We start from the raw sequence: 27,197 nt of genomic DNA, 5'->3' as shown, positions 1-27,197 counted from the left end.
GCTTTGCCTTGTTGCTTTTCCAAAGGGTATTTGGGGAGGGGGGGTATTTGATAGGAATTTATGTGGCTCTACTCTGCAAAGCATTTTGGATATCAGAGAAACCCATTTACATATCATTGTCATACTTGAGGTCAAGGGAAAGGATTTAAAAGCCAGACTGAAATATCAAATTATTCTCTGTGGTCCAAAACCCAATATAGCTGGGAGACAGGCCAAGCGGTAAACAAAGCTCGGTACAGCCCTATTTAAAGCATCTCTCTCGTCACTGTAGAATTTGACATTGTCTTTCCTGTTACCTCTGTCTCTTCAGTTGCCTGATCCTCCCCTTATTTGCATATTTAGCTCTCTACCTGGCTTGTGTAATTAACAAATATTAATATGATTATTTTCTCTGCCTCTTTTTGAACATATTGTTTCCTAACTTCCCTCCTGCTCTAGGTTTACTATCTGCCATAAAACAGAGGTGGTGAAGAACACATTAAATCCAGTGTGGCAGCCTTTCACTATCCCAGTACGAGCGCTCTGCAATGGAGACTACGACAGGTACAACACAACCTCCGCCTGTTCTTTACACCTTCTGATCCCCACATCTGGTTGCCTTTTCCTTGCTGATGCATTGATCCCCTCAATATTTACCTTATCACACACACATACACACACACACAGGTAAAACTTGCACACACCTTGAATGTTGAACTCATTGACATATTCTGCCTTCATTGGTTTCTGTTTTCTCAATCTATCAACTGCATTCATGGCTGTAATGAAAGTCGCTCTGACTGACAAACTGCATAATGATGGCAGGCATGACTACACCCTGTGCGACAATAAGTTTAACCAGCGGAAATCAATTCAACATGGTGCAGTGTTAAGCCTCCAATTCTTTCTACTGTCACATTATTTCTGCTACTGTGCGCTTAGGACATCCCTTAGTATCGATCTTTGCTAGAGAAGTACGAGTCAGGCGCAATGAGCCTCTCTAATCTTCAACGACCTCCTTGTGGTGTTTCTGTTATTAACACTGTTCTCCTCAGATGTAATCTCTGAGCCACATAAATGTACTATTATAACACTTACAATTAGTTATAGGCCGCAAAAGTTGGCATGTCCAGATAGCCATGTCTCCAACAAATTACATTCGCTTTTGATGTACCACAAATACATTTCAAATGAGTCTGCGGAAGTCCGCAAAGAGGGGAAGCCAGTTCAATTTACACAGTTTAAAACAGCAACTGTAATCCAGATAAAAATATGTTTCCCTGTCATCTATGAAGTTAGTACGAACAAGCTCTTCATGGAAACGACAAGAACAATGTTCATCTCCATTTCCATAGATCATCAACTGATGAGGATGCTGACTTTTAAACTGGAGCTTTAGCCTCAGTCTTTAGTATTATACCATCTGTAGCCAAGCATTACATCTTTAAAACCCGTTGACAAGATTGTCCTTTTAAAATAAATCAGTTGTAGACAGCGATGTCAAACGTCTCATGGAGCTATAGTTAGCTTAGTTAACTAGCTACTTGTGACAGTTTTCATTTCAGCAAAATCAAAGGCTGCAGGCCCGACACGAGAAGCTTGCTGGTGTCGACCTCGGAATGAAAAAATGACCCGCTGTTTCAAAAATTACGAAGAATTGGTCAGATAATTAATGTTAGGAGTGCAAAACAAACAATATTAGAAAAAAGATGATATGAGGGAATATGGCAGCAAAAACATTTAATACCCTTAGCAGCCTATAATTTGGTCCATTTATTATTGCTTTGCTTTTATACTTCGAAAACTCTGACCACATTACTGAATACATATTTGAAAATAATAAGGGGTTGCTTTTCCCAGTTGCCACATAATTAATGTAGACATGTTGTGTCAGAGGGGATATGAATTCAGTTCTCCCCCAGCTTATCTGCCTGCCTCTAATTTAAAACACGGTGCTGGGAAGAAAACAAGCTAAATCATGCTGTGAGGGAAGATGAAAAAGGAATGACAGACAGATTACTTATGTGAGGGGAAATATTTCATGTGGCATACCGTGTCTTTTTTCTGCTTCTCCCCCTTCTCTCACCTCTCCCACAAAGGTGTCTGTCCTATCATCTTTGTATGCAGTCAAACCCTAATTGCTGACAGTGCTGAGAACCTGGTGTGTGCTCAGAAAGCTGAGAGAATTCCCAAACAGACAGACGAGAACAGGAATATTGTTTGGGTTGTCTCAAGAAGTATTTGATACTTGGGAAATATAAGCTGAATTTGAGTGAGCCAGCCAATCACACGCAAGCTCAAGAAGGGCTCACTGTCCAGTCAGAGCCAATCATGCACAAGGAACTGAGCAGGGCATCAAATACACTTCTTTCCTGTGCCATAGCATGTGAGCGCACACACAACCACACGCACACATCTTAGTATAATATGAAGTGACAAGCCACGAGCTGAAGAAGTCTTGAAATATCACCAAAGACAACACTATAAACAGGTTTTATACTTGTGCGTGGGTGAGGAATAAACTTTGCACCAGTGTTTTTGTGTTTGGGGTGAGTGGGAAGGTGTGTGTCTCTTTTTAATTATGTCTTAGGACCCATATAAATAGATTTTTTTCAACCTCTGCGATGGCACATTATCATCCAAGCTGACAGTTTTTTTTATGTCTGTAATTATTGTTTACATCCATCAACTGATGGAGTGCTTTCAGTGATTGGAAAAGTGCTAATGTGGTACCCTAAAAATATATGTCTAATCAGTTCAGACCAATTTATATTACATGAATCAAAAGTCTATGTTTAAACGAGTTAGAGAGCTAAGACCGCCGTGCAACAATATTGTTTCCTTTTGTCCTCTTGGTCCACTGCAGGACTCATTTACACTCTCACAGACTCCTATCATACATATTGTGACATGCTCTCCATCATTATGTCAAGAAAAAAAAAAAGCGCTATATGACGTAACTTAAGACCTTGATTTTTCTAAGTGGTTCTTCACTGTATTGATAGACAACTTATGCAAGATACATAGTTTACATTGTATAAAAAGTATGGTTGGTGTGAAGAGTGCGTGGTGTTCAATACTGCTAATGTTATATTCCTATTAAACTCTAAAATGAGAATCGTCACTTTGTAGATGGATGGAAACCAACCCCTAACTAACTTTGCAGATCATAACAAACATATTAAAAATAATTAAGCAAAGTCGGTCTGGAGGTCTGCAGAAGGTCCAGTTTGTTTGTGAAAGTTGGTTTGTCCTCCTTATCGTTATGGTACATTGGTACATTTTTCTGCCATATTGCACAAACTGCCTCCTTATGTTCTCTAGTGACTCCCAAAACTATCAGTGGCTACAACCTTTGATCATATGGACAAGTTCTGAACATCATTTCTTGAGGCGCTTTTAGAGTTTTTGCACCATACTCTTGGTATGAGCTACAGAAACGCTTTAAACTCTGTTATTTTAGAAATTTACCAGATTTAGAACTATTTTAACACCGACTGTATTTGTCCTGGTACTGAATGACACTGCCAACTTGGTGAAGCCTTTTTCAAAAAAAGATTTTTAATCTTTAGTCTTTTATGTGTGCTTTTATAAGTGAATCTTGTATGCTGCCATCTTGGCCAGGACCCCTTTGAAAAAGAGACCTTAAAACTCAAATGGAGCACCATGTCTAAAAAATGGTTGAATAAATACATGAAGTTAAATAAATACCAAGAGTTGCACAAGATGCAGATGACTTGTATAGGAAACATTGCTATGTTTATTGCTGTTGTATCCAGGTGGAGAGGCAGTGACTACTCGTTATCTGAGTTGGTACTCACTCTATACTCTCTCTCACGCCAGCACATGTTGAAAAGGCATCGAAGCACCTCTGTCTTGGAGTTGAGAGTTGAGAGTGAGACCTACTGCTGATTTACTGTTCTCTAACTAGATAAGTCTCTCTCGATCGACAGTAAGCACTGGAACACCTGCAAATAGTGCTGCACTCTATTCTTCCTGCTGGAGCAAAATGCAATTAACTCTGATAGGCTACAAATGTGGGATCCATTTTTTATTGTATTCCTTTCATTATGTGGGAGGCACTTCAGACCAGTATACATGGAACTATTCTAAAGAAACTCTTTTTCAAACTCTCAAGTCAGAGGATGTTACACATGGGATGTGGATGTAGAGATCTCATTGACAGCTGCACTCTGCATTTTGGCAGACCATCTGCCTCGTCCATTCACATTTGTTTAAGGTCAGTGAAACGCTGCATGTTCAGTTTTTTGTGCCTGAAGTAAAGTGCTGTTACAAAAACAAGAACGTGCATCCAAACCTGTTTCCAAGTCAAGTCCTTCACTCATTGGAAAATAGTTAGACTTCTCAACACATTTGAAAACGTTTCTTTGACAGCAATGATTTAGGTGTGGTGGTCTGACTGGACTGCTGCCGTATAAGCAAATAAAAAACAAAACATTCCCTGCGCATTTGTCGTATACAACCTGGCAACTTAAGGAGCAGGTATCCAAACGCTATGACCAATCTATCGATCCAATACAGCACATTGGCACCTGAGGCATGACCAATTCCTATTAAATACAGTTACTTGACAATTTTACAGTAACAAGACAATGTTACACATCATCAAGAACAATATCATTCCCATAATAATCATATTGTCATCTTGGAATAAAGGTATTCTCTCCTCTTTTAGTTAAGTGAAGCCTAGTTACAGCCTCATTTAACACTCACTGCACATAAAATGATCCCAAAGAGTAAGGATATACATTTTAGATTGTATCTGTACAATACAAGTTTTTGTGTATCGGGACCAGTGCATCCCTAACAACCACTTTTACAAAGAACAGGATTTGGGTAATAACATTTTTTTGTTGGTGAAAAAATACATCTATGATGTTAAATTGTTCTGCGAAGTATAACAATGTGCAGCAACCCTGAACAAAGGCTAAAAACTACTGGACCGAGCACAATTGTTGCTGTATAAAATCTATCAATGTTAAAGTGTTGCTTGTTAGAAACAACACCCATAAATCCCAGATCTGAATCATCGCCAGATTCGCCAAGGGCTATCCGTCTACCATATTTTAATCAGTAATCCGTTGATAACCTTTTAGAATATCTTGCAAACACAGTCAAGGATAAAAAACACTCCACCTTCCAAATGTGTTGGCTGGCGACTGGGTGGCGCACTGATTAGGCAGACTGTCCTTCAAGTGGCAGGATCCAGTTGAGTCTCTAGTGACAGCGAGCAAAATCCATCTCTCCCCACACACACACACACACACACACACACACACACACAGCCACACACACACACACACACACACACAGCCACACACACAGCTCTGGAAGACTACATTTTGGCAAAGAAAAGGGAATTAGAAGGAAGGAAAGCAAAGTAGGGAAAGGGATAAGGGAGGACAGGAGGAGAAATGAAGGAGAGGAGAGAAAAACTGATGACAGACAGCAAAGGCAGATATACTTGCAGTGGAACCAAAGAAAAAACAGAAATCCAATACATCAAAGGCTCTGTTCCAGACGAGTGAGTTAAGGAGGATGAGGGAGTGTGAAGAAAGACCAACTTGTTGAATAACAGAAATCTAAATTTCCATTATTCATCTCTTTACTGTATGTATGCATCGTTCAAACCTACCTCTATGCTGTGTTTCTTCTGTGTAGGTGGTACGTAAGGTATGTATTCCTATGCCGATAATTCATTAAAAACAAGGATCAGTTCTTTCTCGGTAGCATGCCAGCTCAGGTGACTCAAGCGTAGTCTATTTCCGTCTCCGGCAAAAGATCAAAGAGATCCGTCATTGGAGCTGAAAAATAGTTCCGTGTCAAATGCAGTCTCCTTTTTCCCCTTAATTATATGCGGGTCTATTACGGAAGATGAGTCATGTTTATTAAAGGTGCCTTAAAATAATAGCTGAGGATATCTGTGGCAGATTAGTTTTGGAGTGTATATTGTTCTGAGAATTCAAGGGGCCACTCAATTATCTGAGTCTTTTGATGTAGCTGTAAGTAAGCATATGAAATAAAATGATGGTACATGCTGGAGTCGGTACGATGACAGCTTCCTGGTACTTTGAGTACCAAACCACTTGCAGTGCAGATGGATTGGTCACGGTAAGGGAAAACTGGCTTTCTGCACCCATATACCTATTCCCTCTTTTTCCACGTTGGAAGAGAAGCATCATGTTTCCTCCACCTGCACATTTTTTTCTCTCACAGCCTTGAAGATAACCTCAAAAGAACAAACTGTTACCACAGAATGACAGGTGGCAGGGAGGAAGTTGTGCTTATTTCAGGCATCTTTCATTTCCTCATTGACGGGGAAACAGTCTCTGATGTGCCGCTTGCTTCCATTTTCTTTGGATCTGGGCTGGTGTCAGTACATGTGAAAGACGAAGTGGGGAGGAGAGGGGAGACATGGGGGTGAGATCAATGTGACTCAGGAGTGAAAGTGGCAAACAACAGTTTTTTTCTGCACTCTGCAGGGACATTGTTTCAGCTGCATTTGTGCAAAATGTCATCAGTGTCTTTTTTCTGATGTTCTTGTGAAGGCTGGAAGATAACACGTGCTGCAGTTTGCAAGCTACGATTTACACAAGTTGACTTTTTCCTCTTTTAATGTGCAACCAGCTGCTCAGCCTTTTATAAAGCTGGCAAATATCCCAGTTTGAAAACCAAGTGACATCAATTTTAATCAATTTCAGGGTTCCCATGGCACCAATTCAAAACACTTACTTTTCAATGAAAATATATCAATGAGCTCTAGTATAATATTTAAAAATAGCTATGTTTTAAATAGACCGATAATTACTTAAAGTTACTGTGAGGGAACTTTTAACAGGTTATGACATTTCAATCTCAATTTAATACTGATGGCTCTATGACCTACATAAGTAAATGAGACATTCAGCGAAAATATTGGCTATTTTTATATTGTTAATCTTAATGCTCGTCATCGGTGCCACCGGGTTGGATTCCGTGCAAAATCAGACAAAATCATGCAGGTTCACCAGAAACTCCTCCAGCTTAGACTCTCTACAGTGGCTCAACAACAGCGGCTCCTCAGCGGCTCCTCTGCGGCTCCTCAGCGGCTCCTCAGCGGCTCCTCAGCGGCTCCTCTGGCCAGGAGAAAAACTACCGCCTTCATCCATTGGGACTATCAAAATCAACACATAATGAAAGTTCCACGTAGTAGCTTTTGGATCCAGTGAACCCATTGAATCATTCAGTCATTCAAACACCAAACTGAACAACAATCTCTTTTAGGTAAATACATGAATACACTTTTCCTTGTACCACTCAATAATGATATTATTGAGTGGTACAAAGGCTCAAAGTTGGCATGAAACAATAAACACACACTCGTGGCTGCTGTCTCCATGTCTTTGTTAATTATAAAAGCGTTAATGCAGCTAATGAAGTTGTTGCTGAGGAGAGAGGTTACTTTTCCCCAGCAGGATGGAACTGTGGCACCTAATCAGACATGTACTGTCTTCCCTAAATTATCTGACAATGTTACATGTCGGCCTCCAAAGTATGTTTTTCTTTTAATTTCTATCTGTTAAGACAGCATTCCTACATCAAGCGAGTCAACGAATGTCAAACAATATTTAAGAGGAACCATTTGACCTCTACTAAAGCTGTGGGGGGATCATTTTGAAGCAGACATACATCGTCTCAGAATATTTTCTGCCCATCTTGTTTGAATTAGTTCATTTTTGATGGATGGCACATCCATGCTTGACTGGTGTGATTGAAAGCTCCAGAACGTGCTACTGAATAGACCTTGTAGGATTGTTTACCATCTGCCATGCCGCTTTAAAATCTAACCTGATTGTGTGTGTGTTTTTGTGTGTGTGTGTGTGTGTTGTTATCTTTCCCAGAACTATCAAGGTGGAGGTGTACGATTGGGATAGGGATGGCAGGTGAGTGTGATTGCAGAAAAAATTAACTCAAACTTAAGCCAAGTTTACTGTTTTCAGAAATATTTACCATAGGAACCGATCATTTCCTTCCTGACATCCATCCTGTTATTTGTACCTGTCATTTTTTTCCTACTCATTTGTGTTGTCTCCTTTTATTCCTCTTCCCAGCCATGACTTCATTGGGGATTTTACAACCAGCTACCGAGAGCTAGCTCGGGGGCAGAGCCAGTTTAATGTCTACGAGGTGAGTAATGCCAGTGTTTTCACATTGTCTGTTGGCTCCTGAGATCTGGAATCTCTCCACGCAGTGCGTCGTCTTGGATCCCATTTCTGACACGAGTGACATTTCTATCTCTGACATCACTGTTGCACTGTTTTCCATTACTCTAGCGCATTCCTCTCCATCTTCTAACCCTGCGGCAAACCAATGCATTTAGTCAACAGTTACAAAAAACATCACGTAAAAGTTCTTCCTCACATTCCTAATTCATTTATGGTTAAACATGCAATTAAATATTTCTTCTGCACAAATCCTTTTTTGTTATTAGATTTATTTTGAAACTATAATGAGCTGCACACTGACACACAAGGAAAAGGAGCTATTAGCAGCAGTGTGAAACAGGATAAATGGAAAAACAATCCGGGGATTTAGTGTTATAATAGCTATTTCTCAGTACTTCTCATGGGATAGCTTAACATGTCCCTTAACAGCACACAATGCAGCTTTGTATGCAAATTACAAATCCAACTCTGGTCCCAGAATCCAAGGGTGATCGGCAAGGCCTGGAAATGACAGATGTGTCCTGTGTAAAATCACAATTTATTTTGTCAAGAGCAGAATATATGCTACTGTTAGATTGAGAATGAAGGCTACCATTGAACATAACCCTTTGTTAAAAGCAAAAAAGCAAAAATAAAAACATTTGAAAGTCAAAATCTCACCATAAAGGAGGACATGTTAATTGCTTTAGGCTTCTGTGGTGGCCTCCAGTCGAAGGACAAATACCTGTCTTTTGGATGTCAGCTCCATTATACGCTACGCTTGATTCCTCTCTACCTCCCAGTGAGACTGAAAGGCCCTTTCGTTTTTGCATCAGCAGATTGTTTAGTGTGTCAGACAAATTGCCATCCCTCCATGTTAAATTAGGGGCTGTCACTTTCATGCCTAGCAGCCATAGAGGATCGAGGTAATGAGCTGAGGCGTCTTTGGTCTCCGGATTGACATTTCTCTCTTGTTCTGGGGCTGGGGGAATACCGGTACAGTACATTTAAGTCTTGCAGTTTGTTTCATCCATTGATTCTTGTTGCCTCAGGTTTGTGTTTGAATGTCCAAACGTGTCCCCTGTAATTGTGTGATTGACGTGTAGAAGATATTCAAGGTGAAGTGTTTCTATTTTCTTACATGAGCTACAATTTCCTCTAATACACATATACCGTTACCTATAGTGCACACACAACCTCACCTTCGCACGTTCCTTGAAGGGGTCATATCATTAACTTTTTCAGTGCTTATGCACAAACATTTGGGTAACTGGTGTGCCTACCAACCCACAAACAAGCCATTCAGATTCAGTTCCCCTTCCAATGTCACATGCAGGCTCATTAGAATAGGCTGAAGAGCTGAAGAGACTAGCTTGGGAAATTTGACAGGTTTGTTTTAGATGGAATTTTAAAATTGTTTTTTCACATACCTGTTAAATTATTAGGTGAGGTTATTTAAATACATATTTTAGATACTTGTTTATTGTAAGATTTTGTAACCATTTTTGGCAAAAACTAAAATATTTCAAATATTGTATTACGGACACTGATTTACACACCTATATACGGTGCGTGTAGATATAGTCATTTGTATTTTATGTATTTATGTGAATAATGCCCATCTTGTATATTAAATAATCATGTCAAATACTATATGGTTATATTTTTGCTTAAAAGCCACAAAGTTAATTCTACGCTTTTTTTTTTTTGCCTAAATTGTGGCCAAAATATCTTCATTTTAGAATACCTGTACCTCTTGTTTTTTAGGTGATTAATGCCAAGAAGAAAATGAAGAAAAAGAAATATGTCAACTCTGGGACAGTAAGTATGGCTCCAGCAGCAAACCAGGACTGAGACTGTGTCTCTTTTTTGTGGTTCACATACTTCTCTTCTGTTAAATGAATCCCTCTTTAATTATCACGCGGGTTTTGGCGTCAATCTGTGCTTTCTATATGTTGTGAAAAAAGGAGACGTACATTTCTTAATTAATTCACATACATGCCAATTAATTAAAACATTTGGTAAAAAGCAGAAAAATAAGCTTTGTTGATTCAGCTATAGTTTTGAAATCCAGCTCAAGTTAAATAACTTACTTAATCTTCATATATGTGTGTATTTGCGTTTGCTGTACACAAACATATGATCCATTACATACTACACAGTATATAGTGATAGTGCAAGATGTAGCTGTAAAGTATTTTGGTGGGACAAAATAAAAGATGAAGGGGCTATACGAAGGACATACTTTGATATCTGCAAGATCAGACTGAGCGACACAAACGACCAATTCAGACACCAATTTTCACACCACTTACACAGCAGTGTGGGCATCTGCACGTAATGCCGACAAATGCATCTCATCCTCTCTTCAAACTTGTCCTTTGGCAATGTAAATGAATCCGTCAACCGAAACCACACGGTTCACATCTTTTACTAAATTGAGTGTCAAGTGCAGATCCACAACGTTCTGTGGAGGTTTTTTTTTATTAATTTAGTAAGAAAAGATCCTTACCACCATGTTTAATCAAAAGTTTCTCCTTGTCTTTAATTCCAGGTGACACTGCTCTCGTTCTCGGTGGAGTCAGAGTTCACTTTCTTAGATTACATCAAAGGCGGGTGAGTTGGAATGACTTTCTGCATACTTAAAGAAAGAAATGGCCTCTTTGCAATTCCTGTTATAAACAAACAATGAGGTTAAACACAAAGTAGTGCAGATTTCATTTTCAAGTGTAAGCCAATGGTACTGTATATCAGTTAGGGAGAGAAATTAGGGTTGATTTGACAAGGCAGTGGTCCGATTTGATGGCTTGCATGCAGTTAAATTGTCCATTTCATGGGGTATTGAGGATTATATCTATTTGCTTTAACCTTCATTCATTGCGACTTGGGATCAGCGCAACATGTAAATATTACTTTATGATAAGTTGTTATGGCGAGCATGTTAGCAAACTATTGCCTGTTTACACATTCAATACACACTGAGCAACATTAGTATTGGAGCGGTGTTTCTGGCGGCATTGCAAATGTTCCGTCTTCTTTCAGCTCTATTTTGCTCTGCACAGGTTACCAAAAAAACATGTGGTTCTTTAGCTGCTAAATGCAACACAGGTAGTCGCCAACGTTGCCTGCCTGCCGTTTGGTGCTAGGCAGGTAGCACACAGTGGGTCTATCAGAGCTTTTTACGGAAAACAACTGCTTGCTGGAAACAACCTAAAAGCTGTAGAACCTAAACCATGAGCTGAAACATGCTAAAACGCAGAGTTCAGAGAACCCCTTTACATTATTCACATGAAAGGACATTGTAAAAAAAAAAAAAAAAAAATACAACCGATTATAGAAACTTAAATTGATAATACATTACTGATAATGACAAGTATAATATATATTCTAGAGTCTTCATTAAAATTGTATTAAAATGCATTTATCTCTATCCCCTTATATTTCATGTAGTGGCACCATATATACATTTCACAGTCGGTGCTGTCTGTAGTAATAATGTGCCAAATATATTGTAAATTTGCCAGCTCAGGCTAAACTGTCTTCACTGCAGGTACAACCCTTCCCCCTCTGTTTAGTGTAAGAGCGTGAGGTTGACCTGTGAATATCAAGTAAATGGATGAAAGTTGAGAAAGTTAAACTGACCAAGCACTTTGCAGCATTAACATCTGAGAAAGAACACATAAAATGTCTACATGACATTTCTAAACTAGCCGTTAAAGCACTTTTCTGCTACACCTTTCATCGTGATGCAAAGGGAACTCTGGCAGATGTTTTGTCTCATTTGACAAGAAAAATGTGGCTATTCAAATAACTCAAACGTTCGTCTCCAAGGGTGCAGCACTGGGAAGACTTAAGGAATGAGAGGGCATGTTATGCTTGGACTATAATGATCGTAGAGAATCATGATGTCAATTCATTGAGATCATGGACTCGCCACATGGTTTGTTACACAGAACCATGTGAGAAGGCCTGGCAATTTTCAAAAAAATACTCCCAACTGACACTGTTGTAGCATACGCTTACTTCTTCGGGAACTGCCAATGTTGTTTAGAACAAACTTTGTGTGCGTCGTCTCGCACACTCGCCAGTTTCTCCTCACAGGACGCCGATTTGTCCGTGCTCTGGCTAACCGGAAGCAAACGCATTACTTGAAGCATGACAATAAGGATTTTCGTGTGATATGTAATGCCGCAATCCTCAGGTGATCTTGTGACAACCAATTAAGTGTAATCAGTGATAAGATTAGCAGGGTCAGGCTGTTGCATATTCTTTGTCCTCACACCACACTGAAAGGTTAATGTGAATCTTTTTATTATTCTTTGGCCTTCCTCTTCGATGGCTCTCATAGATAATAGGAGGCTGTCATTAAGGCCCCCAAAGGCCTTGTCTCAATGTCGTAAATTAGCAAGAAGAGGCAAGTGCTTCATCAGCAGAGAACCCGGGTTATGATTTGATATTAAGTGCTCCATCAATTGCTTGTTACCCAGCTCAATGTCTCAAAGGAGACTACGCCTTCTCAAGGGAGGTGACAAACAGTTAAAAGTGTAATCTTATTTGACAACTGAGCAACTGCACTATTGTGTCTTGACGCATAAAGAAAACCCAAAAGGCAATTAAATAATTGATGTGTTTGAAAGTATATGATAACAAAAATAGTTGGCTTTTTTTGTATGATGTTCCTTCCTCTAGGTATCATCTTTTATCATACGTGTGTGTGTGTGTGTGTGTGTGTGTGTGTGTGTGTGTGTGTGTGTGTGTGTGAGAGAGCATTTAATGAGGCTTGGCTTGTTATTATTGCTGGCTGGTCTCTGTCGTTGATTTTTTTTTCCCCATGTCCTCCTCTCCATCCCTCTTGTAGGACACAGATCAATTTCACTGTGGCCATCGATTTCACAGCATCTAATGGTGAGTGATACGAATGGCAAAGTGTGAGTGTGTGGATGGGGAGGCAAGAATAGATAGTAGTGCTCTTTGACTGTGGCATGTCCGATCTAAGGATCAAACAGATGGTGCACATACTGTACACACATTGTCACTCTAAGTGATAGCCTTTCCTGGATACCTCGCCCTCCTAGATGCTCTGTCAATACACTCTACATAAAGGTTATAGCAGGCATTTTAGCTACGAATGAAATGAAGCACGTGGGGTAAAGAAACCATCAGCTTGTCGTGAAAGGACCACACTTAAGACTAATTACACTACTTATGCCATTAATAATGCCTGAACGCACAGCGCTCCAAAACGTGTATCCGCAAGGAAGAGCTCTTTAGTGTGACTCATAGTTATTAGACGAAAATTTTAATTCCCCAAACAATTATTGCTAAATTCCTCCCCCGAACAGCTAATAATAACAGCTTAGCAATCAGCTTCACAATGGGTTTCCTCCCACTGTTTGTCAATGGTTTGGCCTTCATTGTGTCACAAACTTCTGAATTTAAAGACATGATTCATCATCTCTGAAGACTTAATGTGAAAGCTCTACCGTAGAGGAATCAAGGTAATTGAGATCCATGGCTGCAGCAAACAAAAGCTTTTTTTTATTGTCATACCATTGCACACAAACACTATCTTGCATTCTAGAAGTGACATCTTTGTCCCTCAATACCCACAATGACCGTGAGATTGATTGATTGGTCAACAGGCAATCCGTCCCAATCCACTTCGCTGCACTACATGAACCCCTACCAGCTGAACGCCTACGCCATGGCCCTGAGGGCTGTTGGGGAGATCATTCAGGACTATGACAGTGACAAGATGTTCCCCGCTTTGGGCTTTGGAGCCAAACTGCCCCCTGATGGACGGGTTTCACACGAGTTTCCACTGGTGAAGTCTACCTCTCCTTCTATCACCTTTGATTCATCAGTTCAATGGATCTTTATCAAGTCCATTTCATGCTTTTTATTTTCAACTTCCAAAAGCATGCCACTGAATAGTCGCTCTAATTTATTGTGTTTACTCTACATTATGGATTTTGAGCATGACCTGGTTTACGAGAACCAATTTAATGAAATCTAATGAAAACAGTGTACTTCGATAAAGATCTTGGGGTTTGATAAATGCATTCACCAAGTCCATGAAATTGAATTTCACAGTTTCTCTCCTTCTCAGAATGGAGACATGGAAAATCCATACTGCAATGGTATTGAGGGCATCTTAGAGGCATACCACCAGAGTCTGAAGACAGTTCAGCTGTACGGGCCAACTAACTTCGCTCCTGTGGTGAATCATGTTGCCAGGTGAGAGAACAATGCAGCTCCTATTAAAGAGCCAAAGCAACAGGGACACGACTACATAGAACAAGACCACTCCCTTGCATTTGTCAGGTTTATTGTTATACCAAAGAATCAATAAGGGTCTTGGAAAATTTATTTTTACTCGTACTTTCATGGATATGAAATTATTATCAAAAACAGTGACTCCTGCACAGATTTTCTCAAAAACATATTTTATAAGTCTGTCTGTTTTCATGCAGAGAGCAGGAGACATTGTCCAAAACTTTTCCAACAAACCTGACAATGATATAATGGATGTTTATGATCAGAATTCTGTTCAGCCACAATGATAGCATACAGTTTATCAAGAATATGATCTTCTATTAGACAGGATGTAACATACTTAAATAGGACAATTTTGACAGCTAGTGGCAGATTTAGCTGACATGGCCCTGAGGCTATTAAAATATACTGACATATCACATATCATAACACATAATGCAAAAGTATGCAATAAAGTATGCAAACTGTGACATGATCCAAGCAGATTATTGTGCCCCCGACACCCACCTCTCACTGTCACCGCTTCTCTCGCCGTCTCATTGTTTGATCCATATCCACACAATTCTCCATCTGATACGCCAACACTCTGCTGTAATTAAAAACATCATTCTGATAAAAAATGGAGTCACATTTTTTAAACTGTGGCAGGGCACCATAGCTGTGAGAATATACAACCAGTATTGGTATTTAGCATTTGAGTGGAAGAACTCAAGTATGAAGAGAATTTTAACAAAGGTGTTAATCCCTGAATCAAACAGAGTATGCAGCTTTGTATCAAACTTGTTGGATAGTGGTATTTGTGAGGGATTTTAATGAACCTGAAGTACAACAACAACAAAACAAAGTGCATCTGTGTGTGTCTGTGTGTGTCTGTGTGTGTGTGCAGGTATGCAGCTGCGGTGCAGGACGGCTCTCAGTATTATGTGCTCCTCATCATCACAGACGGCGTCATTTCCGACATGGCCCAGACCAAAGAGGCCATTGTAAATGTAAGAATGGGAAAGGGGCGAGACACCATGCTTTACTGCACTATATAAGGCTAGATATACACATTTTATGAATTAGAAGGAAGTACCTTTGATGTGAATAATGAATTGACATTTTGGGAAATACACACATTTGCTCTTATGTCAAGAGTTAGATGAGAAGGTCGACATCACTCTCATATCTGTAGGATAAATATGAAGCTACAGCCAGTTAGCAGAGCTTAGCATAAACATTGAAACAATGGAAAATAGCTAGCTTGGCTCTGTCCAAGGATAACAAAATCTCTGATGCTTGGCACCTCATGGTGGCGACTATACTTTTAGAAAATGACTGCTTTCAACCAAGGAATAGTCCATCAGATAATCCCCCATAACACAAGAACTTGTTGTTTTTACCCGTCTCTTGTTGTACAGATTAAACAAATAAGATGTAACGTGTTAATTATTGAGTTTTCGAGATGCTTGTAGGTGGATTTTGTTATCTTCAGTGAGAGCTAGATGTTTCCGAAGCTGTCCTATAACAACAGCTGTCTGTCTGTAGCTTCATATTTACTGTACAGACATGAGGAGTATCTTTTCACGCAATTCTCTGTAATAACACAAATATGTGTTTTTCCAAAATGTAAAACTGTTCCTTTGAAATCAACATTGAACATTTTCTCTAGCTTTCTCTCTGAGATGCTATTTAGCCCAGATGTTCATTGTGGTTGTCACTCTGATTCAGACATAGAAGGAAGCATGTAATAGCAGCAGTTGTTCTGCAATCTGTAAAGAAAAATGATTGGCATAATGGCTTCACATAACTGACATTTCCTTCTATAATTGCAAGATCAACATATAAACTAAAGATTTATCTGACAGCTAAAAAGAAGAAGCTCAACACCAAAAAAAAAAGATAGCTGTGGCCATATTTATAAAATACAGCACTTGAAAAGATGTTCCTGCCTCTGTAAATAAAAATCACATCAGTGTGCTTTATTCCTCCGAGCTTTCCCCAAAACTTGCTCTAAATCTTTTTTTCTCCCAGCTTTAAATAGTAGTTGGCTGGCTTCCTCTCTTTTCTTCTTCTTTGGTCTCTTCCTCTCATCTCCTCCTCCTTTTTTCTCATCATCATCAGCCCGCCGCTGGCACAGAACACCCAGCAGACTGGATTTAAAGGGAATTTGCGACTGTTAGTCAAAACATTAGAACAGCCACACCTTCCTTTTAAGATCTTGCCTGCTGCTCTATCTCACTGCCTCTGTCTACTGATGCTTCCACTGCTTTCCCTTTAACTCTCCACGGATCCTAGGCGAGGGAGAACACACTGCTGAGGTTATATAAAAGTCTTTCCTCATACTTATTCATGCTGGAAGGTACCTTCAAGAAAGAGCAAGACGATGTGGGAGAAAGCCTCACATCTGGAGGTGGTTTATATTTGTGCATGCAGGTGTTTTTGTGCGTTTCAGTCATTGTGTGGAGTGGATATGTATCCACTATGTTTGTAATAATGACCCATGTGTTAGAAGAAATGGGAGATTTATTATCAGTCACAACAGAATCTGCTATTCTACCGAAAACCAACCTGTCAGTCACTCAGCATCCCCCACCGCAGCTCGGGTCCCTCTGCTGCCTCGTTCTCTTTCTCTCTGTGGAGCCCTCACTCACAAATACAAAGACTCTTGTTGTCTGTCTCCATTTCGTAACTTCTCAAAGATCTAAATCTCTTCATCTGCTCTCCCCATACTTCTGTCGCCACACGCAGTCTATAGCAACAACAATTCTCTGTTGCCTTTGATTTCCTTCTTTTCCCATCTTCAACTTGTTGTGCGTCATCTCTTTATCAGTGCCGGGGAACACGAAAAGTACTTCACTTCACAACCATTTCACCTCCATTTGAGCTGCACAATATATAGTTGTTGTTTTTTTTATCATCATTGCAATATCAACTTGCCCGATAAACACATTGCAAAAGACAGCGATGTTGCACTCAGGGATTTTTTTGACTTTTGAAAGAGTATTTTAATGGCATGTATCAGCAATGTATCACAACATTTGGCCAGCAAGCAGAACAAAAATCTGCAGACATGCAGTTTTCCACTGTTTGGCGAGCAGCCGTCCATCCTCGTCCAAAGCAGGTAACGTTAGCGATGCAATACGGAGTTTGATAATAAGAATAGCTAATTATCACTTAGCCAATTGTTTTTGTGAATGTATTTTAAAGATTTTGGAACTTCTTTTTTTGCTGCTCAAGAAAGACTATTTGTATATATATATAAGAATGACAAAGTAATATTGATTGTTGTCTTACTCGCCTTTTTTCTCACAATACAATCAAAAAGAACCGATAAGAGTATTAATAAGGAACCGAACCGAAGAGTACTAGTTTATGCAAATTGGTCGTGTACTGTGTGCCGTTACTGCTGCTATGTCCATCGAGCTTTGCATTCTCGCACATGTGTATGCATATGAAGTGTTACAGTGCTATTGGTAGACAAAAGCAACTTCTCATTTATAACCAGGAACTGTCAATTTTGCCGGCTGAAATTTATCAGATGTTGTCAGCTAGTTAATTACACTAACCTAAGTTAAGCATCGACTGACTCTCGGCTGACCCGTTTTAAAATAGAGAACGCTGTAAAAGTGATTTTTAATATGCACTTGATAGCTACATGATTATTATTATTATTATTAATCATAAAGGAGTTGCATTTAAAACAGTAGCCACCCATTTTCACACACACTACTGTTTTCACAGACAATTGCTCACATGAACAAGGTTAGGCTTCACCGCTGCAGGGCCCTCTGGACATGTGTGACCAAATACACCACTGTAATTGGCAATTACTGTTTAGTGAATGTTGTTGCATCCGCCAAAATGTTTTTTATTATTTTTTGTCCCGTTAATTAGCAAAATATCTAACATTGTTATAATAATAAGTTTAAAGAACTATCCTGTCTTGGCAGAAGTATGTGCTCTCTGAGCACAAATAAACAAGATCAAAGTTATCAAAGTTGCAAAAAATGTAGAATATAAATGGATAATTTCAATGTACACTTGGATAGTAAAGAATGTGGCAACATCACAGTAACAAGTATTCTGAAAATGGAAAGCTTTCATTTTCATTAAATCCTTAGTCCTTTTCAACACAGTTCCATCTGTCAACATGTGACTGACCGAATAGAACACAATATACACAAAAAGTCTTCTAACAACTGGGCGAGCTACTCTTAATGCAGTATTATTAGCACTCGGCTGGCTTTTTAAGTGTCTTTAATCTGCTGCCTTAAGCTTTTCTCTGAACTGAGCTCTGACACAGCCAATGACAGATGGTCCGGTGACTCAGGTGACTCCCTGTGCCGACAGGACAGTCACCTCTCCAAACACGTATCCATAAACCTGTTTGTGTGTGTATTTGCGTGGCCACATATGCAATAACATACACCCATCAAAGCATGCATGACATCTTGGATTTCAGCAACACATGCGTAGCGAGTTGTTGAGGTAATGATGATTGATGTCGTGTTTTGTTGTCTCATTAAACTGGATCGCCACTGCAAAAGTGGGGCACGGTGCATTGCCAGGTTATTTTTGGTGGCATTTGATGTGTGCATTTATATCTGCACGTATGAGTGTTTGTGTGCGCGTAGGAGGACAGGCACTGACAGGAGTTGTGTTGAACACTGATAATCGCGCTGATGTGCTGTGAATGAGGCGGTGTCGACAGAAACTGCTCTCACCCCCGTGGCAAAAGAAGTTCCCCGATTTGCTATGCCGCGTTTGTCTCGAGCCAGAGATAAAACTGCACTTCTTATAACTGCTTTTTGAAAATATGGGACGCCAGAGAAAACTTGTTACACATAATAGAGGCTTTTGTATTTATGTTGTCATCTATCTGGAAATTATAACAGTAACAAACATGGCCTGTCAAAATGCGATGCAGTCACAGTGACTCAAGCAGAACATAAAGAAAGTCACTCTAGCTGCATTTAATACAGTAAGACAAACAAAAGAAGAGAAGCTGTTTTGGCTGCTTGAAGAGAAATATTTACTGAAACATACAGTGTGTTTGTTGGTTATTAGAGCTGGTTTAGATTAAATCAATATATGTGTACTGATTTGCCTCTTAAATCAATTTTTTTTTTTTTTACATATTGTCACCGTCAGGTCAAATGACATTTCCATCAGTCGTGCCTTAATCTCGCGACAAGATTTTGGTATCGGAAGCGTTCTGGTTTCCATTTGTAGTCCGCGTAGTGTTAACTAATCCCGTTGGAGAAAGCTGCGATTGGATGCAGGTTAATAGTCTGTGTGGGGAGCAAAAGAGGGGAAACGCATTGGCCGCAATGCAATCTGGGAATCCATCGGCTATAGTCTGACGATGATTTAGTTTTTCATTGGTTTAAACTGGCTTCTTGTGAAACAATCCAGTAGTACATGCCGTTTTTCAACTCCAACTTTATTTTGAGTGCTAATTAGCAGGTGTTAGCAGGCTAACATACTAAACTAAGATGGTCAACATGGTTCATTTCCCAGTCCTATGTGTTTCATAAATGTTGGTATCTTTTGCTTTTTGACGGATTTTCAATCTAGATGTTGCCTTTGTTTGGAGACGGTAACCCTCCACAGAAGAGAGATTGACAGCAGAGTTATCTGACTTAGATGTGACTTGGGAGCAGCTGGGCGGGTGACTGAGGATGGTCGCTGTACTGATTGAAGTTTGCACCTCCTCCCTCTCCCTCCTCTCCCAGCTCACGAATGCCACACCTTTCATTAAGACCTCATCAAGGTGTCCGCCAACACTTGTCTTCCTCCCTGTGAACTATTGTCTCCTTTGAGCCTTAAACAGCTTCTTAGAGTGTATAATGTCACAACACAGCTCTTTTTGCAGGTCAGACTTTCATTCATTCAAATTTGATTGTTTGTTTTCTATGAAACGGCTTCAGTACTGATATGACCTGTTGTCCCACTATCTCAGGGGATGCTGTTAGTGTTGTCAGTGAGTTTACCGGTAATCTCCACTCCCCAGCCTGATAACCAGCATTCAGTGGGCAAATACAGTGTGTGTCATCCAGAGATAAGAACCATTCATATGACAGAAAATTGGAATTCGGGACATAAAACATCTGGGATAAGGAAAGCAGAGACAAAAACAAGTTTCTGCTGTAGCATCTCCCTATTTTGCTGACTTTCTGTCTCTTTTTCTCTCTGGAGGCCTTAGTTAAAGGTCATTCAGCTAGTTAAAGCGTGATACAGAACATTAGCGTGATTGTGATCTATGTGGGTGAGCATGTAATGGCTAGGATATCTGACATAATGTAATGAGCCCTTCAGGTCGGTGGAGATTTGGACAAGCGTCTCTCCTACTTTTTTACTAAAAGAAATGTGAACATTTTGTTTGTAAAGAAAAAAAAAATGTTTGTCCACTTCTTCTTTTTCGATTTCTCTGCAGGGTGCCAAGCTTCCCATGTCCATCATCATAGTTGGAGTGGGTCAGGCTGAGTTTGACGGTAGGGTGACTTTATTTTTTTTATTTTGACTGCTGCATTAAATGTTCTGGTAATTTTGTTCGGGCAGACACATACAGATAGCTTCCACAGTAAAAGAAAACATCTTTTAAAACATCAGTAGTGTTATATTCTGACGTTCATCTTTATAAATCAAGGCAGTTAAACAGATGGGCCAATATTTGACATGTTAATTCATACAACTCACAGTCTATTACTGTTACAGCCAGCATTAACCTCTCTGGCTCCAATTCAGAGAAACACCCGAGAGAAAGTCACTGTACAAACTCATTTGAGTCAGTAGAGAAAGGACTGCGGGAGTGAATGCGGGCATAGCTGTAGAATAAATAGCTGAGGTTAATTGCAGGGTTTACAGTGTTTAGTACAGATGATTCTAAATTGCACAGAGACTATAATAAAGGACTTATTAGTCAATTAGACAAGCAATGAAGACTGATTAAAGCTGTGCAGCTCAACACCCTTTCTACTTTACTAATGCTAAAACAAAAAAGATATCGATTAATATGACGTATATGATAACTAAACCTGTGCACCGGTAGTGTATCAACCTTGTCTCTGCCCTAAAGACACCCGTGTGTGCTTACTTCACACACTGTGTGTGTGCGTGTGTGTGTGCATCCATGCATGTGTGTGTGACCTTGTGTCTTCCAGCTATGGTGGAGCTGGATGGTGATGACATCAGGATCTCATCGCGGGGGAAACTAGCAGAGAGAGACATTGTTCAGGTGACTGCCCTTTACAGTCACTTTGATTACAGATTGAGACACGAGGAACTGGAAAAACAAGTTCGGGAATTACTCAAAAATGTCAGCACAGCCTTCAGATAACAGACAATACAGTCGATAAACATTTATCAAGCTTGGGCTCATGCAGTCTCTAGCCATGAGATACAGATCGCCACTTACCGACTGTGGTGTCAAAACTAAACTAACTGAATAGTGGGCAAATGCGCAGGGTTTTCTAAATGTTTTATGGCAGAGTTGTCAGGGTTTGGGCGGTTTACCACCTCTGCTAAACATCTTCCTGGGGAAACATTGATGCGCTATGACAAATAATAGAAAAGAGGGAATCCAAAGAAATTTGATCAGGACAAAAATGTATCTTTTCACTTGGGCTCATTTATTTCCTCTCACTCCTGAGGGGAGCCAGAGTGCAGGATTAGTGACAGATCAGCATACTAAAGCTTGCAGGATCAGGCAAATGTTGACTAACACAGGGGCTTAGACATGAGTCCTCTGGATTTTTCCATTCAGTATGCCAACTTGCTTCCAAAACCTATTTGTGTACATTGTCAAAAAGTATTAAAGCTTTTCAGGAATCACTACAACAGTAGTCCAAAATCCCTAGATAGAATTATGCTAGACCTGATGTTTTCAAGTCCAGTGAAGGAATATTTCACCACCAAAGTGATCACTTGTAGACTTTATCAATTACTCACCAAGTGTTAAGCTTGAATTTGTGAAGAAAACTTTTTTCTCTCATGCGTTCTTCGTGAACGAAGAATTCGTTAAAACCTTACTATTTAGAAATACTTCCACATAAAAAGTACTCGCTCAGACTGTTTATGCAGAAGTGCTTTAGTAGGTTTTAGCAATGATGCATGTGTTTGGGAAGTAGTCAGCATACGACTGATTGGATTATACTGCAGGAGTTTGTTTCTAAACGGATGTTTCGATTTAGTTTTGCTGTTGTTTGACGAGACCCCTATTTAATTCTTCGAGACCTTTCTTCGTTTTTTGATACTTTGTTCTTTGACGCATGAAAGACAAAAATTCCTCTCAAATTTAAGGCAACACAGTGTGAGTAATTGACACACAAATGATAATTTTGGGAAGTTACTCCTGAATATCAACATATTGATATTCCTCTTTCTGCTCTTCTTCCTCAGTTTGTTCCCTTCAGAGATTACATGGACCGGACAGGCAACCACGTGTTAAGCATGGCTCGGCTCGCTAAAGATGTGCTAGCAGAGATCCCGGACCAGTTAATCTCTTACATGAAGAGCAGGGGGATCAAACCCAACCCAGCGCCACCTCCCTACACACCTCCCGGACAGACACACCACCACACACAGATCTGAAGCCCTCGTCTTCGCTTTTCACTGAGTACTGACAGCATGCAGCAGCCACTCAAAGTCCAGTGGGAACTCTCTACCTCCTGTTTTGGTGCAAACAGGAGGTGACGCACTAGGAAATGGGTGTTGAATTTTGTGCCGTATACTCCCAAGTGACTATTGGAGCAGCTTTTTTGGGGGGCTTTTTCTCTGTGATATATTCATTTGGATGATTTCTCAGAGAGGCTCAAACTTTTAATCCAACACTGAGGCAGTGACTGTTTCACGTCTAATTTGACAGCAGGTTGGTTCAAAAAGGTCATGTTGTGGTTTAAACTTGTGCCTGTCTGTGGTTGTTTCTCTAATTGTATCAGGACATGTGATCTTTGACCTAAGCCTTGCTCATCAGTATTTGGTGTGGCCTAATGCAGTGATATTTTTTAGTCACCTTTTTCCCTTCTGGAAATTAGTTTTTGTATTTGGGGATTATCTCTATATCTGCTAATGCATCGGTTATAATCAAGGAGAAATTGCAGGTGTGTAGTTTACAGTTTATTACATTACCAACTTTAAATCAGGCTTTTCATACCTTAAGGTGTCACCTCCACTCTTCTTTATTAAGTAAATGTTTATAAGAGCATGTTGTATGAGAAGTTAATTCCCCATATCCCAGTATATTTATTCTCCAATGTTATTTAGAGTGGCATGGGCATTTAATAGATCTGTTTTGAAGTGGGGCCAATTATTTAAGTTATTGCAAATAAGAAGCACAACTTGTCTCTATACCAAGGACAGTATTATGATGATGCTACCAGGTTGAATCATATTTAATCATTTTGAGTGCTGCCATTCATTGTTTCTGAGGAAAGTGAAAGGATCTCATTCAATAAGGGTAAACTTCCATCACAAAGGATGATGTTGCACAAGAGGAACATTAACCAATTACTCGTAATCTGTTTTCATAATCCACAAAAAAATGCATTTGTTTGGTAATATTTCGTAAATAAAGTTACCATATAAGTAAAATACGGACCATGAAAGAGGAAAAAGAAATAAAGGCCACAAAATTCAACAAAAGATGTCATAAATACTATTAATAGCTGTAGTCAACCTGGCAAAGCAGGCAATAACCACTAAAAATACACTATTATATACACCACTAAAGCACAATATACACGGACAGTAAGGGTCATAAGGCAATGGTTGTTGCCAAGTCTTGTAGATTGAATTCTCATTTCATACCTTTCCTATATGTACATGTCACATATGAATGATATAAATGTGTATTTTATCAAAATATGATTAACTGACACACAGCAAACATAGGGCACAGGTAGCACTCCAATGTAGGAGCACTGCTATGTTTATTGGTTTAGGGCGCACATGTAATTCCTGCCCCAGGTACCAATGGCAGCTTAATCCGGCCCTGATTCGGTTGCAGACACACCACCTCTGCAACTCAAAGATGACCATTTCAGTGGAAATCCGTAAGTCCCCAACGGCCACGCATCAGCAGCCACAAAACCTCCGTCGTCATAGACTTTACACTGTAAGTTGATGCGATCATCGCCAGTGTTCCTCTTACAGTCCAGTCCTTGCAGCAGTGCAAGTCTCTGTTGGGAGACAATTTACAAGTGGTCTCCAGAGCTTTAGGATTTATGTGCATTACATCTAGCATATGAGTAATTCTCTCATGTGTAAACACATTAACAATCTGTTTATACCACAGGGTAAAGAGGGATCCGTTTGTGCTAATCTTAGTTTGGCTTTATGTATCTTACCATCTGTGACATCAGTTTAGTGTGAAGAAACCAAAACAAACTGGCTTTCAAGTGGCAGATCCAATTTCACCGCATCAGTAACGAAGCTTGTCATTTGTGATGCGTCCTCGCACAATGATGAAACAACAATCCCTGACAGCAATCCCTGTTGCCTTAAACAAACGCAGAGCTCATACTGTAAAAAATTGGAAATTGCAGGAATGTGATCCATGATCAGTAAACAAAAGGGTTCATACGGAGGATTATAACAATAACAAGGAAGAGATTGATAAAAGTGCAGAATACTTTGTAACACTCTTTTCTCCCATCATACCTGTCATCTGACAGATCACATAGTATTCCTGCTCAATTTGCACTAACAATGTTTGTTTTGTTTCTCATTGTTCATCGTGACATAGTCTGCTAGCCACATCATTAGCCTTTCTACGTTAGGCTTTGTACTTAAAAAAGGAACAGGACACCCAACTTAAAAATCATGCAGTAGGCAAGGAAAGGCTCAATTTGAAAGCAGCCATACAAATATTGCATAAATAAGGGTATTTCCATGGAATGCAGATTCTTTTTTTATTTGCTTTATTGAATGTTTAACCACAATAGCAGTGGGGCTGTGGGGATGCAAATGTTGGACACTTTGGTCTGACAGAAATTTCTCCACAACTATTGTATGGTTTGTCATGAAATTTTAAATGTATCCTAAAGACTGCGGTGACTCCCTGACTTTACCTCTTGTCACTGTGAGCATCTTGATGTTAGCATTTAGCCCAACACAACGCTTTGTGTACGTGCCGCCTCACAGAGCTGCTAGCATGGCTGTATCTTGTTCATCTTTTTTTTTTAGCATCACATGAACATAAACTGCTTCCTAATCTTACTTTTTCAATCTGTGTCAATCTTTCACAGCGGCCATTGTTCTTCTTTTAGTATTATTCCAGTTTCACTTGGTTTTGTTTACTATTCTAACCTTCATGCTTCCTTCATTGCTGTAGAGAGTAAACAAACAATGCTACAATGTGTATAATAGACTGTAAAAGGGGTTGTTTCCTTTTTAACTGACATAGCGAGGCAGAGGCAGAATTAATCTGAGCTAAAATGGTTCTATTCAAAATGTCGAATGTAGCAAACTAAAGGTCTTAATCATGTGAAAGGCATGTCACTGCATCTCATTTAGTCCTGTACTGAAAATCAGCTCAGGTGGAAGGTATGGCTCCCGGGTGGAGGAGAGGAAAATATTTGATGGTGGTCAAAACAGCTATTTGCTTGTCAATCCTTGTTCTTTTCTTAGTTACCAGTGAAAAAATAAGAGTCGACTTCTATTAGATGGAAAGTGTATGAACGCCTGGTTTGCAAAGAGATCCCAACAGCACTTTATCCTCACGAGGAGTGCTTGTTGTATATGTTTGATATATTTTTGGCAATATTACTGTATTGAAGATATTTATTTATCTATTTTTGGAGTTTGTATGACAAGCCATCGCTCCTGTCCATTATGCCATTACGGTGACCTGTTAACATCCCGATTTATTAGTGTGATGGGTTGACTGCATGTTTTCTTGGGGTACATAAAAGAGTGCCACCGTCTGTATAATAGGAACCAGCCCAACCAGATTACATGCATGCCTGTGCCAAACAAGGCAGTAAGCTCTGTGGACGGTTTGCTATTTCTTCTCTCTTGTGCCTGGTTCTCCAAACATTTCTTGTCTCACAACTGTAGCTTAATTAGCGTGTTACAGTCAAAACTTTTTTATATTAATTTTGTCAAATCCCACAATCTCTCTATTGTTTGTACCTCGAGTTTTCTGATTTGCATGATTCCCTACTTTTCTTTAAATGGGTTTTTATTGTACATGATTATTGTCATATGATGGGTTGTGAAATGCTTTGTATTGGATTGCCTTAACTAAAATCAATTAAAAAATGAATACTTTTGTAAAAGTTATTGGAGCGTTATACTTTGATTTCAGTGGTCGGTGTTCTAATTTGTTATTTAAAAAGGTAAAAACTTTAAGGCTGCTGGTCGCTCATTAGCTGAGAGTGCCAACTGCTCGAGGGAAACTCCTCAAAGACATTCATGTTCATGTTGTTCATCACTTCACAACATTTACAACACGTGAAAAAGCTACAGGTTCGAAGAGTCTGTACGTATTAGTGTTCTTGTCAGAACACAACATGCTGTCTGGAGCAATGTGACAGGCATGTTGTCGGTTCCATCGTGTATATATATTATCTTTTATCATCAGTTCATTTAAATTTCCACAAAACCATATGGAAGAGGGCTGCAACTAAGGTCCAAACAGGTTTTTTATTTTCTAGTGACTCAATATCATTCAGAAGCTCACTAAACTCTTGTTGATGTTAGATACAAAGTCTTGTATGCTTTGTTCAGAGTTTGTCAAATTTTTCTCCTTTAAAC

General features: G+C 39.6%; 1 protein-coding gene across 4 annotated transcripts in view; it reads left to right on the top strand.

Moving 5' to 3' along the window:
* cpne5b (copine Vb) overlaps nucleotides 1-26,723 on the top strand; it is an 89,506-nt gene extending 62,783 nt beyond the window's left edge. For all 4 annotated transcript variants that reach the window (XM_031855281.1, XM_031855307.1, XM_031855290.1 and 1 more), the window contains 12 exons: nucleotides 439-543; nucleotides 7,881-7,922; nucleotides 8,091-8,166; nucleotides 9,951-10,004; nucleotides 10,738-10,799; nucleotides 13,042-13,088; nucleotides 13,826-14,007; nucleotides 14,293-14,420; nucleotides 15,346-15,448; nucleotides 20,878-20,935; nucleotides 21,605-21,678; nucleotides 22,842-26,723. In XM_031855281.1, coding sequence (XP_031711141.1) covers nucleotides 439-543; nucleotides 7,881-7,922; nucleotides 8,091-8,166; nucleotides 9,951-10,004; nucleotides 10,738-10,799; nucleotides 13,042-13,088; nucleotides 13,826-14,007; nucleotides 14,293-14,420; nucleotides 15,346-15,448; nucleotides 20,878-20,935; nucleotides 21,605-21,678; nucleotides 22,842-23,033 — 1,123 coding nt within the window. In that variant the 3' untranslated portion in view covers nucleotides 23,034-26,723. The remainder of the gene's footprint in view (nucleotides 1-438; nucleotides 544-7,880; nucleotides 7,923-8,090; nucleotides 8,167-9,950; nucleotides 10,005-10,737; nucleotides 10,800-13,041; nucleotides 13,089-13,825; nucleotides 14,008-14,292; nucleotides 14,421-15,345; nucleotides 15,449-20,877; nucleotides 20,936-21,604; nucleotides 21,679-22,841) is intronic.
* Nucleotides 26,724-27,197: the final 474 nt, after the last annotated feature.

Source organism: Anarrhichthys ocellatus, unplaced genomic scaffold (assembly GCF_004355925.1).
Source record: "Anarrhichthys ocellatus isolate YVR2014 unplaced genomic scaffold, GSC_Weel_1.0 scaffold1, whole genome shotgun sequence".
NCBI lineage: Eukaryota > Metazoa > Chordata > Actinopteri > Perciformes > Anarhichadidae > Anarrhichthys > Anarrhichthys ocellatus.
Note: the sequence above shows the minus strand (reverse complement) of the source record. Positions and strands in the feature narration are given on the sequence as shown.